The following is a 25,459-nucleotide window of genomic DNA, read 5'->3' on the forward strand; positions in this document are numbered from 1 at the left end:
GCCCAGCTGGACCTACGGACTCAGAGGGTGCTCTGAGAAGATCTGTCAGAGCCTCTGGTTGTGGTCTCTGTGGTGACTGTAAATATACTTCCTCACAGCGGAAGACACTGGGTAAGCCAAAGCAAAACAAAAGTAGCCCAGGGCCAGAGCAGCCAACAGTTGAGTTTAAGCTTGGAGCGAAAAACCCAGACCCTGACGCTACTCAGAAGATTATTATATGGATAGACCCGTATCCAAAGGTTGCACTTTATGACATTGCCCAAAAATGTGATGCCGGCATGAGGGACAGACCTATTGAGCGGGTTCCTGGGCCAGAATATCCCCACAGAGGACCTGAGCTTTGCGGAGACAAGAGAATAAAGCTCGGGGACAGTGGGGAGGAGGGGATTTTGCCATCCACTCCAGATTTAGAAAGCATCATTTGCAAAAACCCAATAACAAGTGACTCTAAAATCCAAGAGAAAACACACTCCTGTGAGTCTCATGACAGCCAGTCCGGTTCAGAGCGTGTTAGAGGTGTTGCGAGCAGCTGCACCTTTGGCCCAGATGTGACAGTAAACAGTATCCACGAGAAACAGTTCTCTGAAACCGAGAGTCCCACTGATCCGTTCTCTCCGAGCGCCGAGTTGGACACCGATGAACCAGAGTCATTCACTTGCCAAAGAGTGAGGGTCTATTCAAGAAAAATCCACTCTTCATGTACACGCACGTACATGCCCTGGCCCTTCTCCAAGAGCAGCTGGACTCTGACTTCCCACGCTGAGACCACAGCCCACCATGCAGAGTATTTCGATCCGTTCACTAAAGATAACTGTTTCTCTTCAGTGAATCAAAATCAGTCGGATTTATCAAGCAAGAGAACCAATGATGTGATTCCACATCTGCCCGCAGACCTTTCTACTGATGGCCTGACCCATCTCATTTCTCATCACAATGAAAATAAGAAAGAGCATGATGGAAAATGCTTTTTAGCAGAGAGAAATGGGGTAGCACAAGGCGATATGTCTTCATACTCCTCAGAAAGAAGAGACATGGAGTTCGCGCCTCATTTAATGGACGCTGAAGAATCAAAGGCCAGCCTTTCCTCAGATACAGCTTCACTATCCATTCCAAGTCAGCATGGGGCAGTCTCACCCTCATCTTCAGTGGTCAGTGGACCTAAAACTGACAGCTCCATGTCCACCCCTTCCCCCACATCACTTGGCCTGATAAACTGGGATACTGCCACCACTATGTCATCTCCGTTCACGCTTAGTGGTTTGAGCAGACTCTCAAACCTGCCGCCTTCATTGTTCTTGCCGAACACAGTCACAAGAATTGAGTTCGCTGAGGCTCATTCCGCCGGCACATCACCAGGGCCACCTTCACCCACATGTGCGATCAAATCTGTTGCAAAGCCACTCCCCACCTGTGAACGCACCCCAATGATTTCATGTCACACTTCTGAATCCTTCCCTTCACCTGAATTATCGCTCACCCTCCTCCCTCAAGAGGAACGAGATAGTGATGGAGAACTTCTTACCGACAGGTTCCCACCAAAACTTGAGCCCTTTTATAACACAAGCCCCTATAATCCTCTCGCGCCCGTGAAAGAGAGGTCTTTGCACAACGTCTCTACAGAAAACTGTGTAGAAAATGACTCGATAAAAAAGTTCATGCTCCCACCAGTGCTCTCTCCTGTCACGTCACCAAAACGGCATTCGCCAAGAAGTATTCTCCCAGGCTTAAGCTCAGACTCTTCAGATGAAGAGCCACTTTCCCAGGAGGAGGAGGAGGAGGAAATAAGCAAAGAACCAATTAAACACAAAATGTTAATTGAATTTAACAGTCCACACATTGTCAATGACAAAACTGAAAACTTAGAGGATGGTCTTGAACATGTTAGTAAAGGTATTGAAGGTGTCTCAAGGGTATTCAAAACTCTGAATACAGCAAGGAGTGAACTGCAGTCTTCGCCCTGCAACGATGAAGATTCAGACAATGATGACGATGAAGAAGAAGAAGAAAGCCAAAATGAAACTGATTATGAGGAGGATTTCGAGCAGGTTAACAAAGTTCACTCAGACACTAAAATAACGGCAACGCGTTGCCTGGATTCTCTGGCAAGCGATCAGGATGATGGTGGAGCCTACAGTGATGAGGAGCGGCCATGTTCATTCAGAGAAGAAGCGTCAAGTCCGTGCAACTCAGCAGGTGGTGAAACGGATCAAATGTCCTCTGAGGACATTTTAACCGAGTTCACAGCTTATGAACAGGACATTCTGCTTGTTGATGTGATCCAGGACGACCCAGAGCTCTTTGAAAACTTGCCCCAGAGAAGTATACTGAAACTGGGGCCCATCAGGGATATTAAAGCCTCCAAAAGCAGACCTATTGAAGTGGTTAAAACACTGTTCGCTAAGAAAGACGGCGCGCCAATTAATTCAGGAAAAAGGTGAAGTATCATATCTTATAGCATATCAACAGTCGCATAAAAATGATGCAGTCCAATACAAATACAATTATGTTTGTGTTTCAGATTGACTCCAGTTAATATTGATTTTCATTGTGACAGTCCTGATAACATGGGTATGGCCTGTTAGAATCCTTTTTTTATTTTTCGATGTATTACACTATGTGGCATGCTAGTTACAGACACACGCTGATGCTAAATGTCAGAAACCTGTAATTTCTTTAATCTTTGTTTTGTGTCTATCTTTTAAAGATGAGAGCAGCAGCAGGTCATGGAGACCTCAGAGTAACGGCAACCCCACCACAAAGCAAAGCAGCTCATGGACTGACCAAGAAAAGCATACCAAAACCTGGGTAACTTAGTGTGTTTCAGGTGGTGTCATGTAGTGGAGCAGGACCACGTTTGCAGCATGACATCAGACATTATAACCGCATAACAACTTGCAATGCAGGATAAACCCAACATTGTCAGGGTCACTCTTGAGTTTCATCACTTGCTCATAAACTCCAGGGAGAAAAAAGGGGGGAAGCATACTGCATAAATAAAAGTCCTGCCAAACAAATAACCAAGATTTGTGGGGTACATTTTAAGGTTTCAAGGAAGTTAGTCTCGGCTAAATCCAATTTAAAAAAAAAAAAACATACACTGTACTATAGTAACATCTCTCTTCCTCATACAGATTGAATGTCACAAATGAAGTAAGGGTCCTGATTATGATGGGACATAACCTGGGTCAAACTCATCTTTCCAACCTTAAATCTGTTTCTTGTGTTGGACAGGATCAGTATGATGCCAACAACAATCATGTAAACGGAGGCCTGGAAAGGTAGCTTTAAGTCCCATCTTGAAATTTTTTAAGCTGAGTCAGTCTGTTTATGTTTTCATAGTCAATGTATTTATGTCTTTTTGCAGGATCACACCCCCCCTCAAGACTGTGACCTCACAGCATAATCAAGTCCCTACTCTGAAGACCATAAAAAATGGTGATTAGAAAATAAAAAAACGGCATAGGAATAGGCTGAAATTTGAGCGGTTTCAATTCCAAATTTTGGGAATTCAATGCCAAAGTAAATGTGCAGCATAGATTCTCCTGTTAAGAGTAAAACCTTCAACTGTTGTGTATGGCTGTTTATATCTTCTCTCTACACAGGGCCAAGGAACACAAACCCAGCAAACGTGGTAGAGTTAAGGCGCCAGCAGTCTAATTCTGTATGTACTCCTTTTAAAAAAACAAAAAAAACAACCTGTCTCCCTACAACATGTCAATTGACCTTAACATACGCTAAAAATATTTTTCTATTTATTTCAAATTCAATCATTGCTTCATCAAACTTGTGTTCCGTGTGGTATTTCCTACATTGGTGTTTATTTTGAAGTGTGAGCTCAACAAGTGCAAAAGGAAATGAATGGAATATCTCTAACTTTAAGAAAGCTCTGAAGGAAAATGGGGGGTAATGGAAATTATTATGGGAAAATTATCAAATAATAATTCTGCAATAATGTGCTTGAAATGGTAGTTGGTATTTGTGTTCTTCATGTGACTATATTAACAAGTTACTTCAGAAGAAGAATTAATATCTGGAGTGTTTTTTAAATTTCTTTGAAAATCCAGAAATTAGTTTTGAAACTGTTACAAGCCTTCTTTATATGCTCAATGTCTTTTCATCGAGATATATTAGTCAGTTTGTATGTTTGTTGAGAGGCAGAATATAAGAACCTGGGGAAATGTTAGAAAGAACTCAGATTGAGGAAAACATGGCACAAAGTCTCCTGATGTGTTTTTAATTGGGTTTTCCATTTCCTCTACACCCTCAGTACTGCAGGCAATACTTCAGTGAGTCGCTGTGCTGTAGGTTCAAGATGTGTTGGTTCCTGCATGTACCTGTGGATGGGGATGAAAAGGTACCAGCAACACACCTAACCACAAATATACTGGAGTAATGGAGAGATATGCCATGCACACTTTTCCTTTATAATTCAAACTAAGTAGATATTGAACTACAGAACCAATGTGGAAAGCAGTTGACGGAAAAGTCTTAAGCTTCTGATGGGTGTTGAAGACAAGAGGCAACATCACCCTCTCCTGTGCCTTAGTTGTAAATACACTATTTCAGAATTGTGGAGTCACTACACATTTTTCTCTCACTTTCAGTTTTGCATTGAAACTGTGATACGGTTCACCAAAAATCCAATTTGCCTTCAAAGAGCAGGTACATTTTCAATTTTATCCTACATAATAAACCCAAATGGACACAGTTTATGTAGTGTTCATTGGGGATCGTCTGTATCTTTTGTATGCAGGAGCTGTGTTCACAGGCTACTACCAGAACAACCCACCAGGAGTGTATTTTTCTAAGCCAGTGCTGTTATCACTCCTCTGGGCTCTGCTCAAAGCTGGCATGGTGTCTGACATCTTCTCAGTCCTCAGCATCAGCTTGGCCCACAAGATAGTGGTCAGTGTGCCATCTTTTTTATTATGAATGTCATGCTGCAGTACTCATTCCAGTAGAGTGCAGGTTGTGATGTATTAAGTATGGTGTGATAAGCACGTCAGTGTTATTTTCAAATGATCAATAACCACTTTGCTCTTCAAAAGTCATGTCGAATTTGGTTGCTGTTTCTCTCTTTCAGCCTGGACATGAGTTCCTGTTGGCCCTCTTCAACTACGTGAGAGAAAAGAGTCTCATTGGTCTTTTGCCTGAACTCATGCAACTCACACTTAAGGTATACACACTTTTCTTTACAAGAAGTGGGATCTTTGTTACACGAATATGAAAAAATCTTTGGAAGGGCTAGAGTGTTAATAAAAACTGCAAGCATCGTACCCACCTCTTTCTGCTAATAAAATGCTCCAATGTTTGAGAGAGGAGTCTTGCAATTATTCTGCTATCATGTGAAATTGTGAATGTGAAGAGAATGCTTTTCTCATCAAAGTCAAAAGTTGAAAGAAAAATTAGTGGGATCTTAGTTTTGTATGTGTATTTGATTAATTGTGCCTTTTTGTATGTTGATAGTTGGCGAGTGCAGGCCTGGTGCTGAATTTGGACTGCCTGGACTGTGTAAAACACACTCCAGAGTTCCAGCAAACAAACTCTCATGTTTCAGGGTCTGGCAGTGGCACCCACAAGTGAGTGGAGTTTTTTTTCTTGATTGTGTGTTTTGATTTTGTTAAAAAAAACGTAAGCTTCTGACTGTCTTTGTGTTTGTGATTCAAGACTATCCACCAGTGCCCCCTTTCCAGAGTACTTGAATTGGGCCCATTCTATCGTGGAAATAGAGGTTATTTCTTTTCAGTAGATTTCTCTTGTCGACTGTATCGAAGGATGTCATGATTTTGTGTGAATCTTGCATTGTATTGAGGCCTCTCTCCATGATTTCTGTCTGTCAGCTTTGTGCCAAGCAAGAGGACTGGAGGCGGATGGGGGAGGTTTTCAGGTCCATCTGCCAATCCAGCCAGCGCCCCAACCAAGTGGAGCGAATCAGTGGGCGCATAACTATAGCGCTGCTGTCTGAGAGCAAAGACAAGCTGTCACTGCCCTTTGCTGCATTTGCTGAGACTGGTAAAAGTTATTTTTTGCATTTGTTTCCAAAACGTGGATGAAGTGAACAACTAATCTCCCTAATAGAAATCCACAATGACCACATCTGATTTCATTTTCTTTAGTTTGTCAGAATGAAGAGGAGGAAGGCCTGAACAGGAGTTTTTTGGGCAGAATTGGAGTCTCTCTCATGTTAAGATACCACAAAACACATCAGTGGGCCAAGGTGAAGAAACTACCTTTGTGTGTGTCACAGTCCTGTCTGCTTTTTTCCATCTGGTCTTTGTCATGACCTGCCAGTGTGCATGTGTGTGTGGTCATGTAGGGTCGCAGGGTGGTGGAGGTGCTGTCAAATTGCAAAGTAAACTACTCCAACCTGAAGGGATTGTTTGGGAATGAAGATGCAACATCTCGCTGCTTCCTGGTCACTGTGGCTACTGAGCTCTACCTGCTGAGTGGAAGCGTGGAGGGAGCTCTAAACACACTGAGAGGTAAACAGCTGCTGCCCATACAAGTAGCCACGATGAGCAGAAGTGATCGTCTACACAGGCTTACAACTTCATTGTAATGCCTCATGGAAAAATACATTATCTCAAGCTTTTAAGTGTAAATGTTTACATAAAATGTATGTGGCTAAAGATTTGAATGACCACTTAACAGATTTAAAATGGGGTTGCTTTTTAACTTGCTTAATTAAGTGATGATTAAATCGATGAATAGTAAACAGCTCTGTACCAATATTAGGGAGGCAAAAATAAGATACCAATATACATATAAATATATAAATGAAGACAAGATTGTCACTTTACAGGATGTTCATCACGACTTGATACTTTAGTGTGATGATAATCCATATAGCGCACTCTGCTGGTGACAGCCAGAAAGACAACTGATAGTGTAATACAATGTTACTCAAATGAAATGCTATTTGACTGGTGAATAAATGTACTGATATTGGAGATAAAATAAGACGATTTTGAAAGAGACGTGATATGACGATATCGGCCAATTATTATTGGTTGGCCAATTAATCGGTCGGGCTCTAGTTTTTTTGTGTACAGTATGTGGCTGAAACTTCAGAAATCTGTTTGACAAATTGTGCTTTTGCAAATTGTGTTAGCTTTTCAATTACAACATTTTTTCTTCTGTTATTCAGAAAACAAATGGTTTGTGAGTTCATCTGCGTGGCCGTGTGAGCCTGCTGATCTGGAGAGCAGGACTCGTGTGTTGATGCGTCTGGCTGAAAAGTCTTCTCACAGAGACTCGCTGGATGTCCTCAGTAATCTCCCAGGACTGAAAGAGTCAAACAGTGAGAACAGGAAATTATTTTCCTTCCTCTGTTGTTCCAAATTCTTGTTTTGCAAACTTTATGTAAAGTATTTTTAAATGTATTTATCCATGTTTGATGGCCATCTAAGATCAATGCACTAGCGGACAATCGTGCCTCGGCCATTCAAACAAGTGGATAAACAAACTAAACGAAAGTAGAAGAAAAAGAGAGAAAATCATAATGTCATACCACACTATTTATAGACTACATAGGTTACCTGTATACAGCTGTTGGACAAAAAGTGCAGAAAAACAAGAGGTTTTACTGTTTGTAAAAGTACTTTTAATTAATGCATTTTTTAAGAGGGAGAGACAAAAGAGGAAACAAAACTTGATAATTATTATTAAATGTTGTAGAACACGGCTCAGATTGGTGCAAAAAAAAAAAAAAAGATGCAGGATAAGAAATGTTTTCCGTCTGGATGCCACTCAAAACAACAACATGCAAATAGACTCGCTTTGAAGAAATATGTCCTTAAAGCTTTCTTTTGATCATTATTGAATGACTTTGTTAAACTGATTTAAGAAAACAACAAGGCAGGATGTTTCACTGCATGTGTCACTGTTCATATCTCAGTCTCACTGAAGTAATGGTTGTTATGTTTTCCTCAGACTTGGTCGATATCTCCATGTATGCTCCTCTGTTTAACTCTCACCTGCAAGTGTGCTTGGACAGACAGACACTTCCCGTAGCTTCAGATACGGTCGACTTCATGTGCTCTAAAAACCTGGCAGTGGATCAAACTATGCTACAGAAACTTTTACACAAACTAGGCAAGCAGAACCTCTGGCTGCGTGCACGAGAAGTCTTCAGACGTAAGTGTCAGTTTCTATTGCCCCCATATTAAATAGAGATTGAACAAATGAATGGCTAAGAAACTTTGAATTGAGCTAATTTGATTCATCTTTATCAGACTCTCTCAGTGTGGGGTACTACCCAGGTGTGTCGGCTCCTCCTGGTTTCATGTCACTGAACGTACCCTGCCGACTCGGGGAGGTGGAGCTGGCTCTCTCCTTTGAGATGTTCATCACTGTCAATACAACTGACCTCCTCCACCTGCCAGAGAACACCACCTCCTGTCTCAGCATCACTCTCAAAAGGTGAGTTTGTGGTTGAGCTTTTCGGTTGTGTTACGTGATGAATTTGTTACGTGACGGTTCCGTTTCCGTTTCTAGGACTCAAAGCTGTGAGAGCGAGTACCTCGCCGCTAGCAGTCGCCTTCTCTCTGCAGCTTGCATCCCTCATCCCAAACTCGATGTTCTCTACACAGCTGTGAACTCTTCACAGGAGCAAGTTTTCACCCTCGATATTGCCTCTGCTCGAGCTTGGCTCCGTCAGAATCATTTGTGGGCCCATGAGGTGTGGACGCACTGAACGAAGCGCTGAACCAAGCCCCTTTAGTCCCTCAAGTACTTCACCTTCCATTCCATTGAAACTTCTATTTCCAGAGACAACGTTGACTCTTCGGGGGGGAAAAAATGGATGAAATCAGGAAAACCAATGCATGTGTATTTCTGTTGGCTGTATATTTGTTACACTAAAACTCATATTTCAATTTGATTAAGAATCAGACATTCCGACCAATCCCAGTGACTGACGCCAGAACTTTACACCAAGCTAATAACTTATTTTTGTTCCTGTTTGTTTTTATAATATGTTGAAGGGTTGCTTTTGTTTATTCCTTGTTTCCTGGGGACTTCATGAAGGTGATTTGTCTTTGATTAATGTAACTCAATGTTTTTGTGATTTAGTATTTGAAAAAAAATAACACTTCTATTGAGGAAAAGAGCCCAGCATAATAACTAATATCAGGTTAGTATTTTTGGTTTATAACATAAATGTAAATAACATGAGTGTGATATTTAAAATGGTGTTTAGTCTTTGACAGTATTATGTTGCTGTATTGTACTAGACTGTCAGAACCTCCATTGTTGCTTGTTCTAGAGCTGCCATTTACATTTCATTTGTATGTAGTTTTACATAAACCAAAAAAGTTGTTCTGCTCCAAGAAGTTTGACTCTGTATTGTTTCTTCTATAAATATCATCAGACTATTACCATAAACTAATGTTCATTTCTAATTTTGGGATTAATTGTCTCCTTTCAAAACGGTCTCCCCCCCCCAATAGTAGAGAGCTGTACTTCAATAAAAATTGGTTTGGTGTTCAATTACGCATCATGAGCATCTCTACCATTTTTTTTTTTTACAAAACCTACATTCATTACCAATCCAAGGTTTTTTTGGGCAGTGGGGAGGAGAGACATCAAATACCTTTGATGTGTAGAATAGCTATTGATCCACCAGGGGGAGGTATTGGATTGGAACATCTTAATTGTCCCAAAGGGGGGATGTGGTTTGCAACAGAGGTCCATACAAGCTATACACAATTAAAAAAAAAACAGTAGAAATACAAACATATAAAATAGAACTACCATGGATATCATGAGATAATGGACACAAAGACCAACAGTCCATAGTGTAAGTGTACCAGCAACAATATTTAACTGCTGATGGGACAAACCTGTTTGATTTGGCCTTCCTAACATCAGTGAACATCCTCTCTAGTCGGCATAAGTTTAAACTAAACTCTGCATTCAGACGGTGCTGAGGGTCTTCCAGGATGGCCTTTGCCTTCTGAGTGGCTCTTATTTGAAAAATATAGCTAAGGTCATTTAAGTCAATGCCGGCAAAGTTGAACTATATTTCCCATCCTTTTTTTGTTAATGATGCTGAGGTTACCAAACCAACAGATCATCACAAAAGTTCAAATGGACTCAAGTAAGATGAATAGTGATGCAATTGCAATAAAAACAGGATATATAGAAATTGTAAAAAAAATAAAAAAATAAACAACATTAAAACAAGTAAGGTGGTGAAAGCGAAGTAGAACAGACCTCTGTTTAGATGACTGCAGCTTACCTGGATGGTACCTTTCCAATATGTTTCAACAGTTGTTGAAGTCTGTGGTTTCAATCACTGGTATATATTTGAGATTTTGCTTTATATGGAGTGGATACAATAATACATATTTCTGAGAACATCAACCTAGGTTACAAAAAGACAATTGTAAAGGGCCAGTTGAGATATTACTATGATTCTTTGCATATCTATAGTATATTTGGTGCAAAACAATAGGGAAATAATTCTAAGGCGTTTATAAATGCTAAATGAGGGGATTACAGTTTATTGCAGTTGAGTTGGATGATGGAAAACAACATTATTGAGAAACGGGCACCTTTGTGTGTGTCATTAAAGGGAGCATCCTAACACAGAGTTGCTTGTGTTTTACATAACTTTTTTTGCTTGCTTACCCCCTCCAGGGTAGATGTTGCCTGTGTCATGAAAGAATTAATTCTTCTTCATATGCCAAAAAAAAGAAAATAACTTTACACAGTGATTATGCAGCCAGCGCCTTATGGACTCGCCAGTTGCTGAGGGCTGGAGTAAAGCATACTGATTCATTTCATTTCATTCATTCATCAGGGATATTTCCCTGGAGGAAAAGGCTCTATGGCTTTGACATATCAACATATCCTCTGGCAAATTTGTAAACTATTCAGCCTTTTATCCGTTGTTGCTTTGAGAAGCAATTGATAAATTGCTGTAAATTGTGGTCTCCTTTATGTCTCAGTCACTTCTACTGAGTAACCAACCAAGCAGCTTTCTGAATCCAACAACTCACACCAAAGTCATTTTAAAAGCAGAATCCCCACATCCACTGGTTTTTTGTGCTTCTCAAAAGTGAGGAAATGTCCCTTCTTTGTCATGTTATGATTTGAATTAATTTGGTCAGTCGGCTAATAGGCTTATCATGGCTTTTGAAAGTTTTTTTTTTGCATGAATAAAACTCACAATATGAATGATTAATATGATTATGGTTGTTTGCCCCTGCAAGCTTACATATCAGTCACAGTTTATTCTACATTTGAAAAAGTTAAAATACAAATAATTAAATGTCTTATCTGTTAGTGCTAATTGGTCAGTCTAATGATCTCATTCCTCACCTGGATAGGTGTGTAAGAGAAACAGGCCTATGCATCTTTCGCTTAGACACAAACTTCGAAATATTGAATGTTGTCATTGTCCAGTTAGTTCATTTAGCATTTAACTTCAGCTCACTTGATGAGTGACGTTCAGTTTAGTTCAGTTTAAGTAGGCTAAATCGTATTACATAGGCCTGCCTACATTACACTGGCTTTTTACCGTTTCATCCTATATCAAGTCTGCTGACGCTTTTAAAAGAGCCCTAAAAACCCACCTTTTTAACAAAGCCTTCTATTTGTGCTTTTAATTTCGTTAGTTGATTAAATTTGTTTTTATTTCTATTTTATTTTTCTTCCTGTAGCACTTTGAGATTTTTTTTTCAAAAATGTAAAGTGCGTTACAAATTAAATGTATTATTATTATTATTATTATTATTATTATTGTCTGTAACAAGCGCGCTAACTCATTTCTATCGGGAACGCGCATAGACTGTACGGGAACCATAGACTGTAAGACGGGAACGCGCATAGACTGTACGGGAGCGAGCGTTCGGCGCACACCCCTCTCTCCTCACTGGGGCGGAAGTGGGTCCATTTTTTCTCAGTCGGATAAGAGCGGCTCGAGGAGCTGCAGGCTTGTGCAACACGCGCCCTCTTGAGCGCTCACCTTGTGTTTGTGTTCATGTTAATTCGACCGAAAGTAAACAACAAAAACCACAACGAAGTGAGGAAAGTGAGGAAAGACCTCTACGGTCGTTAGACCAAGTTCTTCGCGGTTGTAGGAGCATCGTATTTCACGCTGCCGGGGGAAAAAAATCCTGCGCATTCCTCCACGTAGAGATCCACAGAGGGAGACCGACCGAGAGACTCACAGGGGGAAGGAGCGCTGGAAGGTGGACTAAGGCTTTTTTTTTTTAAATAAATGTACAGTTTGAAAGATTGTCCCTTCCAGAGACTCTGGTTGGATGTTTCTGATGCCCCGGTGACACCAGGCTCACTATGAGATCTTCGCTTTGATGAATAATTTACGGTCTCGCTGTCCGAGGCTCGCGCAGCGACTAACAACCGACCATTGGCGTCCCCCGACGCCGTCTGAACTGACCCCGATGGTGGACTAAAGAAGACTTCATAACGGCAAAACAAGGCGCAAAGAAAGGAGCAGAACTTTGTTTTTTGTTTTTTTTGTGTGTGAGTGTAATTACTCCTCGAGTGGCTGCAGTATTGTTGCGCAGAGCAAAGTAGTCATGTTGCCGAAACGGTGGGGGAGGAGAGACGGAGCCCCCTGTATCACGACGCCAACACTGTGTCACTCCAGTGTGGGGTTTATTCTGTAAACCCACAGATCGCACCTTTGGACTCCTTTTTTTTGTCTCCACAGATGCGCCAACATCGTCCTGTATTATCTCGTTGGTCTTATTTGAAAGAATGACGCGGGAGCTTCCCCCACAAAACGCCTTACCCAATTGAACTAGACTGATATGATCTTTACAGACTTAAGTAGGGCTATTTTTCTTGTTGTTACCTCAGATTATTTTTTTTACAATTTGAAGACCTGGCTACCTCCTTGTATTCCATTAGGTCCGATATAGGCTGTTTAATACAGATAATAATCTGTAAGTCAATGAGCACCGTTTTACTGTTAAACTGACTTTATTACCTCATGAATCTACCTCAGTACAACTTTATTTTCTACAATACATAACGGGCCAATGTGTCCGCAAATAAATACCTCAATCTCATTGCTGCACAAGTTGTGATCTAAGGCTGCAGATGGCTTCGTTTCCAGACTCGGACCTGCAGACGTGCCCTCTCTGCAAGGAGCTGTGTGGCTCCTCTGCTCCTATTTCCTCGAGCTCCTCTACCTCCTCATCTTCCTCACATACCTCTTGCTCCTCCAGCCAGACCACCAGGAGGCTCCACGTCCTGCCCTGCCTCCATGCCTTTTGCAGGCAGTGCCTGGAGGGCCAGCGGAGTCCTGGGGATCCTCTGAAGCTTAGGTGCCCCACCTGTGACCAGAAGGTTTCTATCTCTGAGTCTGGGGTGGACTCCCTGCCTTCATCCAACTTTCTGTTCAGCAACCTGCTGGATGTGGTGGTGAGCTCTGAAGAGCAGATTCTGAACAAAAACGGTCACCATCATCGGGGAGGTTTGGGTGGAGGCTCCTCAAGCTTCCATCTCCCCCATGGAGGCCTGCTTCACTCGCACAACCTTGGGGAGCCTCAGTGCAGCTCCTGCGATGAGGAGAATCCTGCCTCATCTCACTGTATTGACTGCCAAGAGTATCTGTGTGATAACTGTGTGCGGGCACACCAAAGGGTGCGTCTGACTAAGGACCACTTCATAGAGCGCCTCGGAGACAACCTCCACCTTGGCCGCATCAATGCCAACAGCAACACTGGTCAGCCGGGGGTGCCGGTGTCACTTGCTCAGTCCCTGCAAAACAACTTTGCCCTGCTGTCTCTGTTCCAGGACCACATGAGCTTCTGTCAACACCATGACAATGAGGTGAGTTCATATGAGAATACATTATGTACACTCAAACATGGAAAAGACAGAGGTTGGGCTGCACATGTTGACTAATATGAATACCACATTGGAGAATGGAATGTGGAATGAAAGGCATGACACACACTGAGATGTCTTACAAATTTCAGGATGTCTTGGCATCTAAACATGCCCTACTGGTCCTGGTGGTGTTCACACACTATCCTACGCTGTAATAGCATTATGTGTGTAGCGTATAGCCATACTGGGGGCCATATGGCCTTAGGTTCAAAGGGAGCCAAGTGGCTCTTCACCTAGTTCCCTAGAGACAAAAAGGCACGTGTACTGAGCTGGATTTATGCACACACACATACACACTGAGGCTGCACACACACACATAAGCATAGACACATGCAGAGTCTGGTTAATCTGTACCACACCATCCATTCAGGGCAGAGAGAGGCCCCTGGAGTAACTGCACACATGTTTCTATTACTGATAGAAGTTCTATCCATGGACATATTGTGGATATCTAGCTTTTTCTCATAATGGGAAAGACAAGCAGAAAACCCACGGCCTGAAGTTCTTTCTATTTTAAGGATCATGTGATCTGGGCGAAAGTAAACTACAAAGGGCTGTTAAACAGGAAACCAGCTTTTTCTTGGTGTAGTCATATGGTCAGAAAGAATACCAAATAGCGTTTGTAAGGGTTCTTGGAATGTCCTTTTTGTACCACTTCTGGTTTCTGTTATGGGCTTGGAGAGAGAGGCTCCCCTGCTGTTGGAGAGCACACTGTAATGCCAGGAGAGCATAATTTGAGAAAACAATTTACAATTTAAGTTCTTATCAAACGCTTTGGCCATTTGAGGCTTCTGTGTGTGGTCAGGGTAAGTCAGCAAATGTTGAAGGACAACATTGCTGTAATCTTATGTGCAGTCATAGAATTAGGTAGCCTTTTGTTGTTTTACAATGTCCATGCCCATACTTGCTAGCTCTACAGCTTCTTCTTCCTTGGCCTCGCAGCCACATTTATTTGCAAGTTACCGCCACTTGACAGCTATCCTGTCTTTCCTAGTGCATTTGGACAATAGTCAAATCATAAACACAAACCCTAAAAAACTTCTGTGTTAGGGCCGGTGTATTTCCCCCCTGCCAATGACCGTGCGCAGGTGAGTTTAGGGGTGTATACAATTCAGTGATCGGATGCAATTCAGATGGTTGAATATGATGATGGTGATGATGATGAACCCTGGAGGAGGGGCCCAGTTTGAACGTTGTGTCTTCAAGCTGCAACAAAGAAAATACTGACTCTTACCTTTAAGCTCCTGATTGTTGTCACACACAACCACCAGCTGATATCTGCATGAACTCTACGGGGTATACTTAAAAAAATGACCTTCTTTTCACTGAGATTTTGTACAGATTTTTAGAGGCAGTACATTTATTTTACATCATGATGATAACATTTCCATCGGTCTGTGGATCACATGCTGCCCTTAACGAATCATTGATCAATGTTGCTCTGTTGCAAAACAACTTAAAACCATTTACATGACAACTACTTCTCCCTTCCCCTGAAAAGTACATTTTCTTCTACGATAAGGCAACTAAGATCAGCATACTCCACTTGTCTTGATTTGATTATGGCTCACTCCACATATGACCTTTTGTCGGGCTAAGGTAACAACAAAATGGTGTTTACATGGCAGTGGCTTATACAGGCTTTTCTCTTAATATCTGAATATTGCTGTCCTATTGATTAAGTCACTAGTCACAAAAGGCAAGTGGCTAGTTTAGATTTCCAATTATTTTTTACTATGCCCCCCTATACACACCCCCTTTCCATTGCCAGTAAATAGGTGGGTTCAGTTTTCCAGTAAGGACTTCATTTCCCAGTAATGCCTCACTTACTCACTGTGCTTCAGCCCTGGGGGGGGGGAGGGAATGACACAAGAGAAGGCTATTCCTCTTTGCCTATGATCAGGGAGCAAGCAGTCATTTTCTGTCGACTTACTCCACATCCATCATGTGTTCAAATGGTTTCTCATATACCAAATTTGAAAAACCAGTTTGGTCATTTGGGGAGTTGAATGAGTAGGATATGTCAAATGGAAACTCCCAATTTTTCTTTCTTTCTTTCTTCTATAACACTTAGTTTGCTTATCCGTTATGAATTAACTACATAAATTGTGATTTCTTAGTTTGTGTTGTTTCACTTCTGGGCACCAACATAATGTTTACCAGTTGCCTTTCAGGTGCTTGAGTAGCATTAAAACATTTTACTATATTACTCCAAAAGCAAACAATCACCTTGGATAACCAGTATAACTAAACTATAAACACATAAAAATGGTCAGACAAGGTTTATCTAGACTCAGCTTTTCATTTGACAAACTTTGAATTACTTAACTGGTTGTTTTATCTTGAGGGTTCATAATTCCTCTATGGCAGTAAGAAAATATTGTGTTACTATTTTGACTCACATTGTCCAGCCAGGTTACAGCCACCTCTGACCTTTTTGTTGTCTTGTTTTATGGGCTGTCTGAGCGGGTTGCTGTCTCATCAGGACAACAGAGACCGTAGTTTGTTTCATGCAGCAAAGGATCTCCTGAAATTGTTCCCATTTGCTATCCTGTCATTCTACTTAATCAGCTTTGCAGTCTAAACTTGCTGGTATATTCAAGTACTCTTATATTATTACTCTGTATTGTTTTCTGTCTTTAGTATATATTCTATTTTCTCTCATGCAAACCCAGAACACATTGTACATGTACAATACATCTTTGAAGTCAGCAGCTTTAGCCTTTGCTATGTGTTCAATGCAAATCTTTTCCAGAAGACACAATTCATCATTTCTGCTTTTGTCTTGGCTGCTTCATTGAGCTCAGAATGGTGTGCTGGGCCCTCATTCCTAGTATGTAGAGTGAATTATTGAGAGTTTTTCCAGGAGCTGGGGTCTGTCCCCTCTGTAGTGTTGTGTAAGCCTGCAGAGGAATTTTTCCTCTCCCAGGAGATTGGTGGTGATGATAGTTAATGCTCACGGCTTGCTGCTTCAACAACCAAACCACAGTAGGTAACCTACAGACTAAAGGGTTGGTGGGTTCGAACCCTACCTTATCCTGTCCTCATGTTAATTGCAACGTACTGAATTCAAAATTTCTCCTAATGGTTAGGCCAGTATCCTGCCTTTCTGTAGATTGCTGATGTCAGTTTGTGTATAAAAACATTGTTTTAGAGAGATGGACAAACGAGAGAATATTTTTCCTGGGAAGTAAGATATTTAAAAGATAACTTGTATGCAAGATGGCTGGAGATAGAAATAGTTCAATTCAATTATGGATATTTTGTCCTTTGACTAGGTTTGGTTGCCATTCTAATTAAAACCTGTAACGGTCCCTGGAATATGTTTTTTTGTTACCCAAAAGGTTTTTTCATTCAATACTGATCCCTCCCTAAGTGCAAAAATGAAACTTTACCTGTTGCAAATATAACATTATTGCAGTGAGTTTTTTCCTGCAGCCAATTTTTAAAAGTGTAACCACACTTTTGATTTAGCAGATTGATAGCATTAGATGATTCTGGCTACAAGTGTTAAGGCGCCTTACATGCGTATTGCTTGATTGAGTTTGTGGACTCAAGACATCATTTTAAAATCTCAGGAAATTGGTTAAGGTCGTACAGTTTGAAAAAGGCTATTGTGACAGGATTGACCGTGAAAATATCTCACAATTTTAAACTTAATCAACTCTAACAAAAAGATGTTTTTCCCCTTTATAAGTCATGGAGTGAATATCAAGTTTGTTTGCTTTGGTCTTAGTATTTTCCTAGTTCTCTGAGATACATAGACCATTTGTTCACCCACAAAGTTTAACCACACACACACAATTAGACATTTACTAAAACAAAATCTAAGAAGAATAATTCAGAAATGCATCGATTCTAACAAAAAATGATTTCTGCAGGATTTCAGTTGAAAGATTACCGTACGCTCCTTGGGTAGTAAAGCGAGTCAGCCACATATTCACAAGAATATACATGGTATGGCACACATGAGTAAATGTGTTTGCCTATTTAAACAGAAGAAATATTTGTTAATCTTCTTAAGATCTAGCAGTCACATTGTGTGTGCTCTATGTGAAGTGGAAATGGAAAATTGGATTACATCAAAGGACTGCCCTCTGCTTGCTGTGATGTCACCCCTCTGACATATAATACACAAGATGCCCCATCTAAGAGACACGTAATGACATGATAATCCTACAAAGTGTCACACTTTGAGTTAGATTAAAATGTTGTCACCATGACAACAGGCTTAATTTGTGCATCCCAGCAACACACAGTCACACAAATAGTCTTTATAAAGTAGAGGTGGGGGTGTTACTAAGGCAAACTGAGAGAGGACAGAAAGGCTGGGCAATGGCTGGGTTGCTGGGCAATGAACACCCACAATGCATCGTGTTAGGATGAGGTGAAGTTGAACTAATCAGTTTGACGGCCTACCAATGCTGTTGTATCTCCTCAGGGGCCATTTTTGTCTAGGAAGACAGTGTGTTGTTCAGTTGCAGTGGGAGGTCTGGGAAGTTTATTGTAGTATGCCACACATTTCCACATTTCAATTTTTCTTTGTAAAATGTTACTGCTCTGTAATGACGTTTTTGCAGAGGCATACTTGCACTTAAAACACATGCTGGGTTCAGCTTTGTGATCAACGGTATGGCTCCCCTCTCTGAAGCTCGCTAGAAGAGAATGTTTGTTAGGAAACCTAACCCAACACTGACGCTGATACAAGGCCAGCGGAATTCCTGTAACTTGAGTTTATACCTCCTGGGTTCTCTTTTCCCCTTTGCTCTCTCCGTCTCACACACACCCACTGGGTATTTCCTCCCCTGACTCCTGCCTTTCTCATCAGCGCTCTCTGCCTGCTCTCTCTCTCTCTCAGAGACAATGAACATTATGGATCCAGAAAGTCTCTTCAATATGATTTATCAGCTGTTGCTGTTGAGGGGCAAGTGATTTCATTTCATCACTCCTGGATGTGTCCATGTGAGTGTCTGGCAGCAGGGGTTTCCTTTCTCAGAGCATCTCCCATCTGTAGGTAGTTATCCTCTGAAGAGAATTGTAGTGGCTTAGAGTGTGTGTGTTTCCTCACAGGCAGCAGAGTTGGATTATATGAAGTTGGACTTCCATGGTTTTAATGCACAACATGTGCCCAGTAATTAGAGAGCATTCCCTGTTTCTTGTGTGTTGAGAATGTGTTTCATGTAGGCTAAGGGGAAGTGTGTATCTGTGTGTGTCCCTGCTTTGATGTCCATTTGAGGATTTTGGGTCATATAAATTTAATGGATAGAAAGGAAGGCATTTATCACATTCTCTTTGACAGCGGGATTTAAAACCCATTCAAGAGCTGGAACCTGCTACTTCATACTCAGTGACTGGGCACAAATGGGGTTTTAATTGGCCATTATTTGACCCCACTCAACAGGATTGCTCTGTTAACACATTTGACGTTAATCTCTCAACCCTATTTGGGGGACATTGCACAGCTTCTAGCCACAAGTGTCCTACCACGTTGTTTTTGTTTGTCTAAGACTATGCATGGATGTAAACAATTGTGGTCAGCAGTTGGCAAAGTTGTTGTAGTTTGATCATGTTGTACTCTCAAACTTCTTACCGGTTGCTAGGTTAAAACATGAAGGCCTTAAAAGATCAAACCATTGTGTTTGCAAGTTATAGCATCCTTTTTGTTTGGCTGTGGTATGAAGATCAATAAGCAGTCTCAACAGGCTTGTTTAATTTGTGTGAAACGTTGCAGTATGGCTGTGCTCCAGCACACCTTGACTTCTTGAATGGAACTGATACATTGGAAGATTGTTGGGGATAAAAGCGAGATGGCAATCCAAAAGATAAAAAGAAAAAAAAAAAATAGAATTGCAGCATATTCCAGCAAATAAGGATGTACATGAACGGTTTTTGCTGTGCTGCATTACATTTTCATGGTAAGGCTGTTGCATTTAGCCAATCAAGAAAGAACAAGTGAAAATTCCAAGTTTGTTGACTTTGTAACTGGAACATCATGGGGCTGGGTATCGTTCAGAAATGTTCAAAACCGATACCTTAACTTCGATACCGATTCCTAAACGATACTTTTTTTCGATACCAATTTTATAAAAAAAAACATTTTAACAAGAAAAAAATGACATTACACATTATGATACAAATCTTTAGTTTTATTTTTCAGCTCCATGGAATTTTAAAACATTTTCAAAGCAGTTTCATAACATGAGAATATAAACCATTTTATGTCTGCTTCAACACTGTCTGTTTTGATTTCGTTTGTTTTTTTTCTAAACTTCACGATGCACACCTGTAGTCAAGCCTCTCAAAACACAACAACATACACGTGTTTGCCCTTTCTGGTTAAGCAGCCAATCACCAGCATTATTAGATCCTGGTACAACAAGCATGCTGCATGCTTATTGGCTCACTGACGCTGATGGGAGGTATGATAGGTTTCGAAATTTGGTATCGAATGAAAAGCCATTTTTTGATGTTCTGTAGTATCGAAGCAATTCGATGGACAGGAAGTGTGGGAAAGAGAGTGGAGGATGACGTCAGGACAAAGAGTCGAACCTGTGACCAGTGCAACAAGGACTATAGCCTCTACACATGAGGCGTCTGCTCCGTCAACTGGGCCAAACAAGCCCCCCAAGATCAATTCTAGATTAAGTTTTTGATACATGTTTTTAACAGCAGATCAACTAAAACTCTCTACTATGTAACCCCCTAAAAAGGGTTCAGTTAATATTTTGTTGTTTATGCTCAAATGTCTTGTTAGTTTTTCATGTATAGCCGGTAACGCTATATGTGAAAGGCGATGCGCATGTTGAAGTTTCCGCCTATTTGACTAGGTCATGTTCCTGTATAGGCCATGCTCTTTAGGCTGCCACGTTGGTATGCAAGCCATGTGTATGTGTGTACGTGTGGGACAAACAGACGGCGAGTGACTGTGGGCTTTGGGGATGGAGGAAACTAATGAATGTTTGTAATCTGTTTTGCAAATGGTGCTATTAATTCAATGTTTCTGAAACAAACCTGACATATGGTGTTCAGAAATGAGTCGAGCAGTCATTAAAACAAGGAAGGGCCACCAGTGAAATAGGGTTGTTTATTGCCCACTCTAATGTTTCTGTAAGGAAGAAAAGCTTGGTTCTACATACAGATACACACTTTTGTTCCATCTAAGCAGTTTACATTTCATTAACACAGCTTCACGATTTTAATTTGTGCTCAAACATGTGTCTGCCTTTCACGCCTCTCCTTCACCCTCTCAGTGTTTATGAACAGCTTTCTTTTACTGTTGTTTTTTTGTATCTTCCCCTTTCGCTCCAACCCATTCACTTTCTCAGCTCCCTTTTTTTTTTCCCCCTGCTCAAGTATTAAGTACAGGACAGTCAGTCACATGCTCCCTCGGTATGGAGGCCAGCTGACTGTGGTTTGTTTTCCATCTCCGCTGTGGGCTCGTCCAATCAGATTGTCTGCTTACAGCCACCGCCCCCCCTGTTGTATCTGGCAGGGTTTCAAAACATCGGCAGGCATGTGCGTGTTGTGTCCGTGGCAACAAGCCAACAGGGGTTGCCACGAGAGGGCGGGGCAGCAGCGGAAGACTGGAAAATAGTAATGTGAGTGGAGGAAAGGAGAGAATAGAGGTGGAAGGGAAAAAAAATGTATGTGAACAGTATATGGAGGCTGTCTGGAAAATATGACAGCAGTTGTCTGAGTTCCATAAAAGGAGCTTTGTCTGGCAGATGATATTGCTGGGATTGTTGGGAATGTTGGGATTGGGTTTTCCACAGATTATCCAGCCTGGACATACCAGACTGGCTTAAAGCATGTGCTGTCTTTCTGCCCTTTTCACAGGTGAAATAACCCCCCTTATTTATTTCCTGTTTCCTTATTTAGAACCTTCACTGTAAGGGACGGCAAGTTTTGAGACCAATTTTCTTCAACAACAATTATTATTATTAAAGGTCCCATATTCTGCTTTTTCTGGTTTTATATGCTCTTTAGTGTGTTTGCCATGTGTCCTGTGCATGTTTAGGCACATCTATGTGCAAAAATTCAAAGTCTGCGGAAACGCGGCTTCTCCTACGTCCTCCTGTTAGCTGTAGCATTAGCCGCATGTAACGCTCGGTTCTAGCCCCCCTCGATAAAAATTTGTCAGTCCGACGTCATTGTCAGTGTGAGATCACTGATCTAAGCCCATTGGCTCATTGTGGCAAGCCCAGCAGCTCATGTTGCACGCCTGTTAACTTCTGTAGCACGCCCACGATATGCCGTAGCCTACGGTAGCACAGTAGTGCTAAGGTGCTAATGTTTACGCTCCCCTCGGACGGAGCCAGTGGCTGCATTCCCAATATGGTAAAAGAGGCGGGACATTTCCGAGAACCGTGCCGAGCAACTGACCAATAACGACAGAGCGGATCGGCAGACCAATCAGAAAAGACTTGGCCCACGTGGGGGTCTAACAGTGTGGGCTCAACAGAGTGTAGCTGATGGACTCAGAGCGTAGAGGGAGTTAGGAGGAGCAGTACATGAAAACAGACACTTTTTTCAAACTTTAGCTATTGTGAATGTACAAAAGTAGGTACATAGATTAAATATACGAACCCAAAAAAGGGCATAATATGGGCTCTTTAAGAGAGCAATTATCAACAATTATTAATTTGCCCAGTTTCTTTTGCTGTGCGAAATTATAACTGTAACAATCCGAATTTTTATTTAATAAAAATTGTGTTGCGCTTGTGTGTATATGCCAAGCTATCCAACACATGCTTGGTAGTTATGTGTTGAATGGGGCTTGTTGAAATCTTTGTCCTTTTGTCCTCAAACATTTGGCAGCCTTACCTCACATGACGCTTTATGTGAAGACTCAAACATACTTTGAGACTCAGCTGTTTGAATGTATCTCACAGAGGGGGCTAAATTATAATCAAATCTGACTTTTTGTTTGAATATCTTCTTTCTTTATCATGCCTAGTGTGTACAACTCAACATGAATAACAAAGTACAGGTGCTGTTAACCTTATTCTCTGTGCTAGCTTCTTTAGTCAAGCCATTTGCTAGTTCAAGGTGGGAAACTTTTGCATGATACACCTCATCTGCAATGTGTAACTGGCAGAGGCGTAATGGGTCCTCCATTGGATGTAGTAACAGAGGGGTAACTGCGGGTTACACTGTGGCAATGTGTGATTTTTGGAGTCAGTACTTCCAGGTGAAAATGTGTATCATGAAGAGAATTAAGCGGGCCATTGAAGACAGCGCATTAATGAATGAATTAATCAGTGGACCAACACTGGACAGATACATGTTTAAACAAAGGTATCCATAAAGACATAAACAGAAAATAATCATTGTAAACTCAGGTTATTCTCATAAGAATTTGTACATTTCTTAAAAGGAACTGCCTTAAACAGACTCAGCTCAAGTTGCTAAATAAACACATCTGACGCTTCTAGGAATGTCTTTTTTAGTGTGTGTTTGTTTGTGTCCAGATACGTTTCTGACCTTTCTTGTTTCTGTCTATTGACACATAGTTAAAGAAAGAGCATATAAGCCTGAGGCAGTGACACACTTTATAAAAAACAGGCTACCGACTGCACAGTTCATCCCCTTTGGTAAGAAAGCCATACTTGTTAAAAAGTGTTACGTGTAAAACTGCCTATAGCAGAATAGTATTCAGTTTTTCTTGGTAAAAAATAGTTTTCTTCAGAATTTCTGTTGACCAGAAGAGTAGCATCAACGGAAAATACAAAATAAAATCAGAAAAGTTGAATTTGATCTCACAAGAAACTATTTGGTCATCAAAATGAATATTATCTAAAAGTGTTGTAGTACATTTATTTATAAATACTATTTTGATTAATTTAAAATGTATTGTTAAGTGTGCCACTGAAATGTTTTGATTATTAGCAGCACAATAATGTTTTTACCCTAAAGTTACATTTTTGAAGGACATTCAATATAAATTTAGCTTCTGGCTGTGTGTGATTTTTAAAACATTTGAACATTTTAAATGTCAAGTCCTACAGAAACTCCAGTTCATTTGCAGTTGTACAGCTGATGATGATTGAGTTGCATTTCAACACATAATTAGAAACACATGTGAAAGGGAAGAGTAGGATGGAAACTGTCCAGAAATGGCATTTGGACACACACGACCCTTGCAGATGTCTGAGCATCCCACACTGTCGGTGGTAAAGTTGTTTGAGAGAACGTGCTTTCGCTGTCTAGAGCAGTCCTAGTTTTTCTGGCCCAACAGTGTGACATTACATAGCCGTTATCCCTTCCCCCCACTCGGCTGTGCATGCAGGCAGCGAGTGCTGCAGAGTGCGATTTTACTGGCTAGCAGAGCTCGTGCCCTCTCCCCCAGTTCCCAGTACCTCTGACAGGAGGGAGGAGAGGGGGCTGGTCCTGCATGTGTGAGCACAAGGCCTGGCTCATTAACCGTTAGAAAATATGTTATAAAATGTCAGAGTGCTCCTGCGCTTAAAGGGAATTTTTATATTTAAGCGCCCGGTCCCATCATGTATGTACAGATTTATTTTGTTGTTAAGCAGAGATCTTTACAATTACTGGAATAGGAAGTCTTAAACTGGCTTGGTTTTGAGCAGAGCTTGGTTTTGAGTATGCTAGCCTATCATCTATTTAAATTTCCAATTGTTTCATGATTTACTGTATTTGTTCATTATTTTTTAGAATTATCCGTGTATATGCATGGCCATAAAACATAATACATCCACAATGATTTTCCAAGATCATTGGTTGCAACTCCAAATTTCTTTTGACCATCAATACAAAAGCCAACAGTTCATCAGTTTATAAATATATTGGACTGTATAGATTCAATCAATTCAAACAGTTATTGTCGATTTCCCTTAGCAATTTAACTAATTAATCAACTAATACGTTTTATTAGAATGGTTATCCTTCTGGAAGCAAAATCCAACATATCATTGAAAAATAGTCCTTGAATTCTTTCATTTTTATTTCTTTGATTTATGACCAGACATTTTGAAACACACAAATAGCCAAACGTAAGAGGGTGTGTCTTAGTGTAAATTGTTAATGGAGGAACGTAATGGGCGGGAGGGGAGAACGAGAAACATCCGGTGCACTAATGAAATACAATAACTCTTCTCCCCCAACGTGGCCATGCCCTCTGGCTCAGAGCCTTTTAACTGCTGATGGCATCTTTGTTCAATCCCCTCCAATAGTAAAAAAACAGGCAGCAGCTTTGCGTTTTATAATGTGCTGCTACTTACGTTTTTAGAGCATGTGCCATGATAATTTGTATTAAGTTAAACTCTAGGTGTGTCAGGGCTGCCTGAAGGACCCCTTCAAGGGTGTTCTCTGTGTAACACCACGCCTTTTTCATGCCTTTTTAACTTGTTTTTCCCCACATTGCGTCACGTGCACACTGGAAGTTTCTTGTTTTGTCCTTGCATGTGTGAGGATATTCAGCGTGTCCTGTCCATGGCATGAATGTTAAATTCAGGGTCCACATGTTTCACAGAGCATACGAGTTATAGCTGGCAAACAAGTTAGGTGTGTGATGCACTTTTGCTTACTTTATATTGATTTAAATAGTTGGCACATGTCTTAAGAATGATAA

The 25,459-nt window shown here is 41.0% G+C and overlaps 2 protein-coding genes across 2 annotated transcripts in view; both read left to right on the top strand.

Annotated features, from left to right (window-relative positions):
* Positions 1–480: 480 nt before the first annotated feature.
* Positions 481–9,467, top strand: topaz1 (testis and ovary specific TOPAZ 1). Its single transcript, XM_065948241.1, has 18 exons — positions 481–2,434; positions 2,519–2,568; positions 2,705–2,805; positions 3,232–3,435; positions 3,603–3,661; positions 4,268–4,354; positions 4,605–4,662; positions 4,754–4,905; positions 5,084–5,176; positions 5,467–5,579; positions 5,668–5,731; positions 5,841–6,012; positions 6,117–6,217; positions 6,317–6,482; positions 7,148–7,300; positions 7,933–8,136; positions 8,235–8,421; positions 8,497–9,467. The coding sequence occupies exons 4-18, from the start codon at positions 3,351–3,353 to the stop codon at positions 8,693–8,695; spliced, it is 1,893 nt and encodes a 630-aa protein (XP_065804313.1). The 5' UTR covers positions 481–2,434; positions 2,519–2,568; positions 2,705–2,805; positions 3,232–3,350; the 3' UTR covers positions 8,696–9,467.
* Positions 9,468–11,924: 2,457 nt separating this feature from the next.
* Positions 11,925–25,459, top strand: part of trim71 (tripartite motif containing 71, E3 ubiquitin protein ligase) — a 33,276-nt gene continuing 19,741 nt past the window's right edge. The window contains exon 1 of the mRNA XM_020643129.3: positions 11,925–13,809. Coding sequence (XP_020498785.1) covers positions 13,075–13,809 — 735 coding nt within the window. The 5' untranslated portion in view covers positions 11,925–13,074. The remainder of the gene's footprint in view (positions 13,810–25,459) is intronic.

The sequence above is a fragment of the Labrus bergylta genome, chromosome 19 (genome assembly GCF_963930695.1).
Source record: "Labrus bergylta chromosome 19, fLabBer1.1, whole genome shotgun sequence".
In the NCBI taxonomy this organism is placed as follows: Eukaryota; Metazoa; Chordata; class Actinopteri; order Labriformes; family Labridae; genus Labrus; species Labrus bergylta.

Coding starts and splice junctions, on each gene's coding strand:
- topaz1 (XM_065948241.1), top strand. CDS start 3,351: ATGTCTTTTTGCAGGATCACACCCCCCCTCAAGACTGTGACCTCACAG. Junction 3,436..3,602: donor TCTGAAGACCATAAAAAATG/GTGATTAGAAAA, acceptor CTCTCTACACAG/GGCCAAGGAACACAAACCCA. Junction 3,662..4,267: donor GGCGCCAGCAGTCTAATTCT/GTATGTACTCCT, acceptor CTACACCCTCAG/TACTGCAGGCAATACTTCAG.